Genomic DNA, 12,905 nt, shown 5'->3' with positions numbered 1-12,905 from the left:
TCAAAGTGCCAGAGGTTCGCTAAGAAATGCTTCGCATTTAAAAGTTTTAGGGTCGAGTGAGGAAAGAACCCAGCGATGGCGTAGTGGGTAGAACATCAGCTTCGCATGCAAGAGGTCCGTGGTTCGAATCCCGGTGCCGGACAATTCCCAACCGGATTAAAAAAAAAATCCGCGTGATGATGGAATTGTGTAAAAAAGGCCTGGGGTGCAGCCTCACTGGCGACCACAGCCAGCAATGCACTCCCTCACCAGAGCAGGATTGGCCACCCTGGTGTAGTACTTGGCCACTACCTCCCACATGAATACACCAATTAACCCTCGGCCCTCAGTCCCCAGCGGCTGCGAAGCAACTGACCAAGGCGGCGGTCAGACCTGCGACGCAGCAGAGGGTGCTAAGAATCTCTGGGTCCGGACAGGCCGTCATTGGAATCTGAACTTGGCTACATATAACGCTAGAACTTTATCTAGTGAGGCTAGTCTAGCTGTACTATTCGAGGAATTAGAGGGTGTTAAATGGGATGTAATAGGGCTCAGTGAGGTTAGGAGGCCACAGGAGGCTTATACAGTGCTGAAGAACGGACACGTCCTATGCTATCGTGGCTTAGCTGACAGAAGAGAACTAGGAGTGGGGTTCCTTATTCATAAAAATATAGCTGGCAATATAGAGGAATACTATAGCATTAATGAGAGGGTGTTATGTATCGTGATTAAGTTTAATAAGAGGTACAGGATGAAGGTGATACAGGCCTATGCGCCTACATCCAGCCATGATGATCAACTGGTTGAACGCTTCTACGAAGACGTAGAATCAGTAATGAGTAAGGTAAAGACACAGTATACTGTACTGATGGGCGACTTTAATGCAAAAGTAGGCAAGAAGCAGGCTGGAGATCATGCAGTTGGGGAATATGGCATCGGCTCTAGAAATGCCAGAGGGGAGTTACTAGTAGAGTTCGCAGAACGCAATAATTTACGGATCTTGAACACCTTCTACAGAAAACGGACTACTCGTAAGTGGACGTGGAGGAGTCCTAATGGCGAAACTAAAAATGAAATAGACTTCATAATGTGCGACCACCCGGGCATTATACAGGATGTGGAAGTAGTTAACAAGATCCGATGCAGTGACCATAGAATGGTAAGATCTAGAATTCAACTAGACGTGAGGAAGGAACGGCAGAAACTGATACGCAAGCCGATTAATGAACTAGCTCTGCGAGGGAAAGTACAGGAATTCAGAGTTTCACTTCAGAATAGGTACGCGGCTTTAACCGAGGAAACCGACCTTAGCGTTGACGCAATGAATGATAATCTGACTAGTATCATTAAGGAGTGTGCAGTGGAAGTCGGGGGTACAGTCGTTAGACAGGACACTGGTAAGCTATCCCAAGAGACGAAAAACCTCATTAAGAAACGTCAAGCTATGAAAGCCTCAAATGCAACAGACAAAATAGAGCTGGCGGAGCTTTCGAAGTTTATCAATAGGCGTAAAGTAGCCGACATAAGAAAGTATAATATGGAGAGAATTGAGCATGCTCTAAAGAACGGAAGAAGCCTCAAAGCTACGAAGACAAAACTGTACATAGGCAAAAATCAGATGTATGCGTTAAGGGACAAGGATGGCAAGGTCACAACCAATATGGATAGAATAGTTGAGATAGCGGAAGAGTTCTACAGAGATCTGTACAGCAGCCGAGACAGTCAGGATGATAACGTAAGAAGCAGTAATATCCCAGAGGAATCTGACATCCTACCAGTATTAACAGGAGAAGTAAAGAAAGCCCTAAAGGGAATGCAAAGAGGCAAAGCCGCTGGTGAGGATCAGGTAACATCAGACCTGTTGAAAGACGGTGGAGAGATTATGTTAGAGAAACTGGCCACCCTGTATACGAAGTGTCTCTCGACAGGGAGGATACCAGAATCTTGGAAGAATGCCAACATCATCTTGATCCATAAGAAAGGGGACGTCAAGGACCTGAAAAATTACAGGCCCATCAGCTTACTGTCCGTTGTCTACAAGCTATTCACAAAAGTAATTGCTAACAGAATTAATACGACATTAGAGTTTAATCAACCAAGGGACCAGGCAGGATTTCGTACAGGCTTCTCAACAATAGACCATATTCATACTATCAATCAGGTGATAGAGAAATGCGCGGAATACAACCAACCCCTATACATAGCCTTCATAGATTACGAGAAGGCATTTGATTCGGTGGAGACATCAGCAGTCATGCAAGCACTGCGGAATCAGGGCATCGACGAAGCCTATATAAACATAATGGAAGAAATCTACAGCGCATCCACAGCCACTATAGTCCTTCATAAAGAAAGCGACAGAATCCCAATAAAGAAGGGCGTACGACAGGGAGACACGATCTCTCCAATGCTATTCACCGCGTGTTTACAGGAGGTTTTCAGGGCCCTAGATTGGGAAGAATTAGGGATAAGAGTTAATGGAGAGTATCTCAGTAACCTGCGCTTCGCTGATGACATTGCATTGATGAGTAACGCGGGAGACGAATTACAGCTCATGATTACTGAACTGGATACGGAAAGTAGAAGAGTAGGTCTGAAAATTAATATGCATAAAACTAAAGTAATGTGGAACAATCTTGGCAGAGAACAGCGCTTCGCGATAGGTGGCGAGACGCTGGAAGTTGTAAAGGAGTACGTCTACTTAGGACAGGTAGTAACCGCGGAGCCGAACCATGAGAGTGAAATAACTAGAAGAATAAGGATGGGATGGGGCTCATTCGGCAAGCATTATCAAATCATGAATGGTAGTCTACCACTATCTCTCAAGAGGAAGGTATATAACAGCTGCATCTTACCGGTACTTACCTACGGAGCAGAAACCTGGAGACTTACAAAGAGGGTTCAACTTAAATTGAGGACGACGCAGCGAGCGATGGAAAGGAAAATGATAGGTGTAACCTTAAGAGACAGGAAGAGAGCAGAGTGGGTCAGGGAACAAACGGGGGTTAAGGATATCATAGTTGAAATTAAGAAGAAGAAATGGATATGGGCCGGCCGCGTAGCACGTCGGCAGGATAACCGGTGGTCATTAAGGGTAACTGACTGGATTCCAAGAGAGGGCAAACGCGTGAGGGGAAGACAGAAAATTAGGTGGGTAGATGAGATTAAGAAGTTTGCAGGTATAACGTGGCAACAGAAAGCACAGGACCGGGTTGATTGGCGGAACATGGGAGAGGCCTTTGCCCTGCAGTGGGCGTAGACAGGCTGATGATGATGATGAGGAGGAGGAGGAGGAGGAAAGAACCCAGGCCGTCTCCGTGGCAAGCAGGTGTTCTACCACCGAGCCACTCCATTGCTTAGAATTGCACTGAAATTAACTTTGATGCTTCACAAACATACGCGTCCTGTGTACAGGTGTCACAGTACGCGATGTAATATCGCAGTAAAATGGGGTACAAGCGTATATTGCTATCGGGCGTCACACCATGTGAATTGCGTAACGAGTTGGTGGTTTAAAGCCGGCCGCCCATTGCAAAAGGCATACACATTACTGCTTCGAAAAAACGCAGGCCTGCAGGCCTGCGCAGAAAGCGCAGCACAGTCACAGCGAAAGCTGGAAGAGCGGCATTTCTAGAGTCCGTTATAAACTCTCTTGTGGCTACTAATACAAATATACATTAGCAACGTACCCACTACGCCACAAATCATAATTTTTGGGAAGTTGGGAAGCACCCACCACGACATTATTCGTTATTCTGCGGAGAAGCGAGGTACCATCTGTAAGGCATTATGTGCATTTTGTTGATGCGACGGTTGATGACGATAAACAATTATGGCTGAGCCCTTTGTAATGGGTTGGAAGCTTTAAACGACCCACTATAGTTATGTAATGCATATTGTGTGACGCCCTGTCGTTATTTAACTGAACCGGAGAAACGGAGAGCGCGCGAGAGAGAGGGAATTAACTTTATTGAGAGCCTGAGGAAATGGATCATGAGAACCTTATGGGCTTCCTTGGAAACCAATAGAAGTGCACTTGCGAGGAACCCACTACGCTATAAATCATTATAATTTTTGTGAAGTAGGGAAGCAGCCACTATGCAATTTTTCGTCATTCTGCGGAGAACCGTGGTACTCGCTAAACACCTGTAAGGCATTATGTGCACTTTGTTGATGCTGTGGCTGATGACGATGAAGAATTATGGCGGAGCCATTTGCAATGGGTTGGAAGCATTCAACAACCCACTCGTTGCGCATTTCGCGTTTGTGTGACGCCCGGTTGTTACTCTTCTACCACACTACATTACATATTTTAATGTGGTTCCTTCCCGACATGAAGCCTGTATAGGGTCTTTTTGCAACGCAGTTTCACGCACCGGCATGGCTCTGAGGTAGAACACTGGGCTCCACGCAGAGGGCCCAGGTTCCATCCTGGAAGTTTTTTCTTATTTCCTTTTTTTTTCTTATTTCGTGCGATAGCGGTTACGGACACCGGCGGCAGCGGCGGCGGCGGCAGACAACTACGGCGCCAAAAACGGCCGTTGAAATGATCTCATAACAGCGTTCCCTGTAAAAGTATCACGCGCGTAATAGCTGCTGGTTTAAAGCATGCCACCCATTCCAAAGGGCATACACATGAGTACGCGCATTCTCTTACACACACGTAGTTGGTACAATGTCGTCATAAAAGTGCTGTTGAAGAGGGCGGAACCCTTTACCTTTATTATAGGTATGTCGTCTGTATGTATGTGTGTGTGTGTGACAGGGTGACTGAACATAATGACAAGCGAAACAGAGCGCGATGAGGATGGGGCCGGATATCGCTATCGCTTTCAACTCTTAAAGGCGAAGCTTAAGCGTCCCCCAATTTTTTATTGTACCAAATGATGTAAATAAACACAATTGGGCTTCTGCCTCATTATTTATAACACAACTCGGCAACACGTACCACTCTGCAGCACCAATCCGTAAAGACGATGTAGCCAAAAGAAACACTTTCGTGTTCTTATGTCATGAGATTATGCTCAGGGATACTCTGCAGCAAATTTTCTTTGGGATGTTAAACACCTCGAAACAGCTCTATACAAAACGTCTCAGAGCAGTGCAGGAATCGTTTTTCTCGCCAACCACGTACTGCGCCGAAATTGATGCGGTCTGTGTCATATATGAATATGCAGGTTGTTTCACGTAACAAGAACCAAGGATATGAAAAAAAGAGTGGTTAACCACAACTGAATGAAACCAACGACATATGGTTTGTCGTCATGTGGCACTCGTCATGTGGTTAGGGCATTTTTGTTTTGCGCTTAATTAACTAAAGTCAATTATGCAAAAATTTTAATATTTCGGGCCAAGTGCGTTTTGTTACGTTGTAGAGGGCATTTCAAAAGGAACGATTCAACTTTTTGTGGCAACGTACGTGCATGCTGCGTAGTGCTTTTTTCCGGCATTTAAAGAAAGCCTGCGAAATGTGAAATAAAACCACGGGACTCCGCTCGTGCGTTATCTACTGCAGCGCTCTCGAACGTGCTTGTAACGCAATGTATCCCTAGCACGCCGCTAAAATCCACGACGTCACGGCGAGTGTGTGTGTGTATATATATATATATATATATATATATATATATATATATATATATATATATATATATATATATATATATATATATATATATATATATATATATATATATATGAGAGGGAAAAGAGACACAACTTAGCGGTTATCTTAATTATATTTGCCACGGTTTCGACCATCTATCTATCTATCTATCTATCTATCTATCTATCTATCTATCTATCTATCTATCTATCTATCTATCTATCTATCTATCTATCTATCTATCTATCTATCTATCTATCTATCTATCTTGCTTTACTTTGACCCACTGAGGGCCTTCCACAATCGTGTATCTGCCAACAATTTTTTTTAAAAAGTGAGAGGATGGTAAAATAGGAAGCATCTGCAACTTGTTTTCATTGAACAACACAATAGGCGCAATATTTAATGTGTTTAGCTGCGTTGAACAACATGTCACCCAAGAGCAAGTCCACAGCAGCGCTTAGAAATGTGTCAAGGCGCGTGTTATTACTATATGCCATCACACACAAAAAAAATAGATCATAGTTGCTATAGACTTGCATGTTACAGTTTCCAAAGCGCGAGAATCGATGCCTGAAACACTTCATGCAGCTGGTTTCTTAGCAGCGTGCTCATACGTTAAACTATTCGTCTAAGCTATAACTTACTAAAGCAGCAGCACGTCATACTATGTGCATATTACAGCGAGGCTGCGCAGTCACATCAAGCCGTGACGACGCACAGAGCAAGAGCGTGCAGCAGCACGAACAAGCCGTAGCTGGCGAAGACGCCGACAGCCGACGCCGTGTCTGTACTGCCATCGCGTTTCTCGGGTAGTGACTTCTCGGTACTGTAGCTGTCGATTGGGAGGATCTTGGCTGGATACAGAGACGGTCTCATGACAACTGCGATGGGCGCATCCTGCTTTGCATGCTCGACCACGTTGACCCTCACGGCCGTCGGCAGATAGCCTTTGGCACTGACCACGAGCGTGTAGTTGCCGGGCTGCAACAGTCTCCAGAACTCTCCTTGGTCTGTGGACCTGTCACCAAAGACGTCATTAAAAAAAGACCGACGTTAACTTCAAAGTGTGCTACCCGTCAGCAACAGTGGTTGAAGCAGACGCCGAAAAAACATCCAAAAAAGCATCGCTAGTATACACACTGCATGTACAGGGTATACTTTAGAGTTACTGGGAACATACACAGTTGCAGAAACGCCATCTATACTGGGTGTTTATTTTTTTTTAGACAATACAGATTTTTTTACAAAAAATGCTATGACACTCGGGCACCTGTTTTCTTCACACACAAAGTCTACGTCGATGTCGAATTACTTTGCCGCACCTACAGTTACATTGGAATGATTATTTACCAAAATTCATAAATTAACTTTTTAATTATTAACTTGAGGGCAGTTGTTTATATTGAAAAGTTGTATGACGCAAGAATTTATGCCATACCCTTATTTTTAGATATCCCCCCAAAACGCACGTAATTTGAGATATTAATAATCGAAATTGAAGGCCCCAATCCAGGCGATACCGAAACTGAACGCGCCGGGCCTTCAGGAAATGCTGCCCCTGTGTTACCTCAGACCGGGACTTCCAGTGACGAACTTTGAAAAAGTTGAGAAAAGGCGCGTCGTAGCAGAATATGGTCGGGAAAAACGGCAGTCGTCTGAAATACACAAGTGGACCGCTTATTCTTTGTGTGTGATGTTTCATGCTTATCTGTCTCCTTCTGGGATGTGCTCAAGAAAACCGCAATTTCTACATTTTCTTTCACTGTACAGCGTAAAACTCGGGGGCAGCCACTGCGGCGCTTCTTCTCTCAGACAAGCGAGAGTTGTTTGCGTCTATATCTATAGAGCTTAATTAAGAGGGAAACGGATAAACACTTCGCATCCCGCACGTGATTCCCTCGAAGCAGACAACGAAATTTGACGAGATAGGTGCGAGTTTACCGTCTCTCTCAAGCAAGGAATTAGTGTTTCTTGGTTCGTTGGTACGTGTAAAATATGAGGCACATTTCTTGTATTTTGTTGCTTTTCTCTGAGTACGTAAATGTAATTCAGTGTTTTAAATGACAAAAAAAAAAAAGCTCGAGGTATAAGATATTGTGAACGGTCAGTTCTCAAATGCTATAGAATGAGCCTGCATGTTTTGGGATAGGGCGAGAAGGGTCACCTGAATCCAACGTTTCGTTCGCGGATAGTCAGCAGGGCGCCCGGTATGTGAGTTCCGTCAGGACCCTTGACGTAGCCTCGGACGGCTCGCTGAACTTGGCCCAGCAGATGAATTATGGCATCCCTGTTCTCCATCCACAACTTTCGCAACGTTCCCTCGCTGGGAATCCTGCAGCAGGATAGTGCTATGTCCACCGTGAGGGTACCTTCGCGCACATACGCGTAGTCCTGCATCAGCCCGGGCCTCCTCTTCCATGCTGCAGCGTTGATAACACCGCCAGGAAAGCCGCCCAGGTGACCACCGGGACAGTTGGGTGTGCCCTTTTTCATCTCCGGGTGGTGATTTGCGTAGCTGATGGACAGGTTGCGCATCACGTCCTCATCGGGAGCCTCGTTTGGAGAATCCTTGACGCTGTTGTGGAAGCCATAGGCCACGGCAATACCACCGTCGCCGCCGCGTACATGCGCACCCAGCACAAAGGTGCCGCGTTTGAGCCACTGCATCGCCAACTGCACCTGCTCGGGCATGTGGGCCTGTTCAGCGAACTTCTCGGTCTTTTCATCGAAATAATCCGGAAAGCCTTCCAGCTCACGGCCCCGGTCATCGCCCGAGCAGTCATCCTTGGGCTTGTCGCTGACGGTGACCTGCTCGAGCCAGAAGAGTATGTGGATCTCGCTGCTGTTGACGACGCGTGTTACAGCCTCGTCCCGACTGTATTCGTGCAGAAGGTACGATGCCAATTTAATCAGCAGCTCGCTGCCGGCGGGGAAGTCGGCCAGCAGGTGCACGCGCGGCACTAAAAACTGACGCCGCGGTGTCCGAGAGATGACGAGCACGTACACCGGACTGTTGGCCACTTTTCCCACGATCTCGAGACGGGTGAGATTACTGAAAGCCTCGTGCAGGCCCTGCACAGTCTCGCGCCGAGCCTGCTTGCTGTGGTAAGTCAGGTCGTCCATGTCATCGGTGGCGACCAACGTGCACCAGCTAGCCACAGCATGTAGCGCCAAGAGGCTGAAACGCAACATGGCAGCGACTGGCAGTGAACGCAGTTTCTTGCTTGCTCGCTCCTCATTCCATGGCTCTTGTCCACTACGCTATATATTGACCAAAAAGCAGGCAATTAAAGGGAAGATTTTAAGAAGTCACCGCCCAAGCACTCCGTACAGATGGTTAACGAGCGAAGCTGAACCGTGCGGCCCAGATGTGTAGCAGTGGGTAAATCCCGACGCAGCCGCTCGAGAAAATCCCGCCGAAAGCGGGTGTTCGCCCCGGCGAACGCGTTCCCGCCATTGCCTCGTTGACGCTGCCTGCACCGCCGCCTCCTCGGCTCGCCGTTGTCGCTTGCGTTCGATCTCTCGAGTTAGCTCGGCGTCGTGATTAGCAGCATCCGCCCGCCATTGGCGCTTGCGTTCCGCTTCGCGACTTAGCGCGCCTTGGCAGGCTGCCGGATCCTCGAGCGGTACGCATGCAGTTGCTGGTTGCGCTTGGCCACGCGGCTCTGTACTTGTGCCCGGACTGCAGCATCGGCCCAGCGAACACGAGTTCTCTCGCGGTTCTGCTGTCGGCGTTGTTCTTCGAAAGTTGTCTGCTGTTCGGGAGTTCGTACGATTCGTGGCCTGCCTATGTTGAAGTTGTAAGTTGAAATTGCTACGCGCGAGCTCGGCGGCTGCGACGGAATGAACTATGTCACTGACGGCGCAGCCAATGGCGCGCGTGCTTGGGTACGACGGAGAGAACGACGTCACTGACGGTGCAGCCAACGGAGAAGTTTCTAGCAACATCAGGACAGACGGATTCTCGTTTCGCCTAGCCATATACAGCTTTGCTGTAAAAAGAAAGTAATGCAGGGGACATTCTTTGAATAATTAGAAAATAGAGCAATTCGGAAAATATTTATTTGGAAATAAGAGTAATTGGGAAATAGAGTAACAGAGTAAAGCGTTGCGTCGACAAGGAGTACTTGAAACATATGTGAATAAGATTGGTTGCTTGCTGGGCTATTTCATTGCAACTCATGTAACAGCGTGAAAAATTTTAAACGACGACGACAGAGACAGAGTGTAAAGAGCACTGACTTTCAACTGTTTATTCCGCTGACGATACCAGGTATATGCGTGTATACTATGTATACGAAGTGCCAGCAGGTAAAGAAAAGAAACAAAGACAAAAGATAGAATAATCATGCATGAAATGCGCTGGGTGATATCGACATGGTCCTAATCACTATATAACTTTTTAAAAACCTGAGCTCATCTTTGGTCAGTGCAAGCGATGGCGTGCTGATGCATCCGTCTCCCGCACGAGCAATCTGTATACCGTCTAGTCCTCCCTCACGTCTTTGTGGCGATAAACAATGCCACTTTTTTTTAAAACTCAGGCTTGTAAGGCTTAGTATATGCTGACGCGTGAAGTTATCACCACAGTTACCGTAGTGTAGGCTAAGGTGGCCCTGGTTACCGTCCCTTATATTCTTGTTGAGCTCTTTTAGTCTGGATTATGCATCTACCTGTCTGCCCGATGTATCCGTGTCCGCAAGACAACGGCACGCGATGTACAACGCCCTTGTCACAAGAAACAAAACGATGTCGAGTACTGCACAAATTTTCTTCTTTGCTATTACACGGGTTCGTTTTCTTACAAAGGGCTGACAATTTTAGTGGAGCCGAAAACACGACATCAACACCTACACATTTTCCAGTTTTCAGGTTATGGTACGTCTGGTGAATGTATGGGATAACGGCTATTCTCTTGCCTTCATCGAAACCTGCCACATCGTTCTTGTCACCCTGCCGGAATATTTTCATTTTTTGCCGCAAGCCTTCAGCCACGGAGACCACAAGAGTTTCCGAGTAGCCCGCCTCAGACAGCCGTCTATATTGAAGTGCTAGGCTTTTCTGGAGCATATTGGCCGCGAGATCGAGCGGAGTCGCCGCCTGGCGGCTACTGGCTGAGGCGCGCCTAGTGTGGATTGCTCCATGCGTCGTCTGCTAGCTGCGTTGTGTTTGCATGTGCGCGTACGTCATGCAGGGCCTCAAAAGGCGGTTTGTTCCGTTGCGTTGGTGCAACTTTAACCGCTCGTACGTATGCCTAACACGATGTAAAGAAGCATTTGGCCTTGATCGGCTCTATATGTACTGTAATAAGATCAGTGAGTGCACTTGTCGAGAGTGCTGTGTGTGGTCGTCGTACCGTCCGTTCCCGAGAGTCATATCAGTGTAGGTGCCGCTCTGTGGTTCAAGCGCATTGCAAAGTACACTTGGCGTTGTCCTAAAGATGAGAAGTATTAAATCTCATGTGAATATAGCCTTTTAGCGGCTCGGTGGTTAAAAAAAGGCTCTCATGCACTTGCGCGTTGTGGTAAGGTGTATAACTTCGGGACTGTTGTTTATAGGTTACGCGACGAGCGTTAGTTGTGTACGGTCCTGGTCCCACTGCAGAGAAATATTTCTGTCAAATCACGTCTGACACTTCGGTACTTAAATTGTCCCCTAAACAGAACAGAAAATGGAATGACACGGAAATCACAAAACTGAGTTGCCTTGCGCAATTATAACTTGTGGCGAAATGTATACAAAGACACTCGTGTACTTGCGAGGTAGCTTATGCCTGTAAAATTTGCGCTTTGGCAAGTTCAGTGTCGGAAGTGCGTCAGGCCTCAATCTCTTCCGCGAAAACCCTTCGAAAAAAAAGAGAGCGAGCGAGAAAAATATATTCATCAAGATCAGTAGTGGCGATAAACTCGCTCGCGCATTTTCATCGCTTACGTCGCGAGTGAGGGCTCATAAAATGATACCCTTTACTATGCACCAAATCATGCATACACACTTGCCGAGTTTCGGTGCACGTACTTGCCCTGCGGAATACTGAGAACTGTTCTCGCGGCCATGTAAACACAATGGAACATGCGCGAACTACAAAAGGGCTCGGGGACTCTTGTTTAAACAGACTCATAGCCTAGCGCGAACAAACTTTGCATTCACAGCGCAGACGGTACATGAATGACAGAGTAAATTCCATGAATTAATTTTCTTCTTTCTCGATTGATTCTCGCTTAAGTTTCCTGCGGAAGTGTAGGAAAATCAAAGCACAGGGAAGCTTCCCCGAGCGTTCGCTTACTACAACCGTCTTCACGCTCGTAGTGTACAGCAGCAACAAGCATATAAATGCACACATTAGCGAAGTTATCGCTGACTACTCACCATCCGTTCTCGTTCGCGAACGCTAGAATGCACCGTCGTCGAAGTGCTTGCTGCACACCATCGCGTACTTGGAAGGCGTGTTGCCGTTACGAAGCCTAACGAGCCACAGTCGGCGACGTTCCGCGTCGGTGGGATAGAAATGGAAGCTTATCCCTCGCTCTGTGTAGTATGTGCGGCATTGTGGCCCCGAACAAAACCTCACCATCGATAACGAAGAGTTTTCTGCGGGTATGGAACACAAAATCACGATGTGAAAACAGAAGCCCCGTGCACTTCTACACACACCACACGAAACCAGTATCCACACTAGCGGGGTGACGGTGCTGCCACCTATAGGTCGATCTCGCCGCGAATACCCGCAAGACTTAATTTGCTAACGCATTAGTGAAACAGTACTTAACAATGTTACGCTTCACAAGCTTGTAGTGGGCAGGAACATCGGCCAGCGGCGTACCAACTTGCTGTTCGCGAGGGGGGGGGCAAGCATCCCCCACTCCATCGGCCGTATATATATATATATATATATATATATATATATTGCCACCTGGATGATGAACTGCGGCGAGCACGAGCCCGCATCGAGCAAAAGCAAAGGAAGAAGTCGTTTGGGACAGCGCGCGCTCTCGCTCAGTCTTTGTTGGTTTTGGCGCGGCCATATTATTAGACCTGCATCAGTCTTTCTGCCAGCGTGGTATTTCTTGCCCGGGGACCTCCTTTTCGCACGTGACAACTGGTGGAGGTGCTGGGTAATCCCAGCCAATGGTCCTAACGCCTCCTGGTAGCCCTGTACCTGCAGTGACAACACCTGTCCACCGGGCCAGCCGAAGAATCCGAGGATTGCCCCCCGAACGTGAACCTCTACCCGAGATGACGTCAACTGCACCACCCGAAAGCGGTATGGAAGGCACTTCAACTGCTAACTACACGCTGCAGAAGCCACGAGTACCGAGGGTGT

At 47.2% G+C, this 12,905-nt stretch overlaps 1 protein-coding gene across 1 annotated transcript; it reads right to left on the bottom strand.

Annotated features, from left to right (window-relative positions):
- Positions 1-6,277: 6,277 nt before the first annotated feature.
- Positions 6,278-8,877, bottom strand: LOC119382704 (carboxypeptidase D). The gene is made up of 2 exons (XM_037650539.2): positions 7,749-8,877; positions 6,278-6,602 (listed from the first exon to the last, which is right to left on the bottom strand). Exons 1-2 carry the CDS (start codon positions 8,774-8,776, stop codon positions 6,284-6,286), a joined length of 1,347 nt encoding a protein of 448 aa, XP_037506467.1. The 5' UTR covers positions 8,777-8,877; the 3' UTR covers positions 6,278-6,283.
- Positions 8,878-12,905: the final 4,028 nt, after the last annotated feature.

The sequence above is a fragment of the Rhipicephalus sanguineus genome, chromosome 1, assembly GCF_013339695.2.
Source record: "Rhipicephalus sanguineus isolate Rsan-2018 chromosome 1, BIME_Rsan_1.4, whole genome shotgun sequence".
Taxonomy (NCBI): Eukaryota; Metazoa; Arthropoda; class Arachnida; order Ixodida; family Ixodidae; genus Rhipicephalus; species Rhipicephalus sanguineus.
Note: the sequence above shows the minus strand (reverse complement) of the source record. Positions and strands in the feature narration are given on the sequence as shown.

Excerpts from the sequence above, each read along its gene's own strand:
- LOC119382704 (XM_037650539.2), bottom strand. The coding sequence starts at position 8,776 with ATGTTGCGTTTCAGCCTCTTGGCGCTACATGCTGTGGCTAGCTGGTGC. Across the intron at positions 6,603-7,748 it reads GAACGAAACGTTGGATTCAG|GTCCACAGACCAAGGAGAGT; the intron begins GTGACCCTTCTC and ends CTTTGGTGACAG.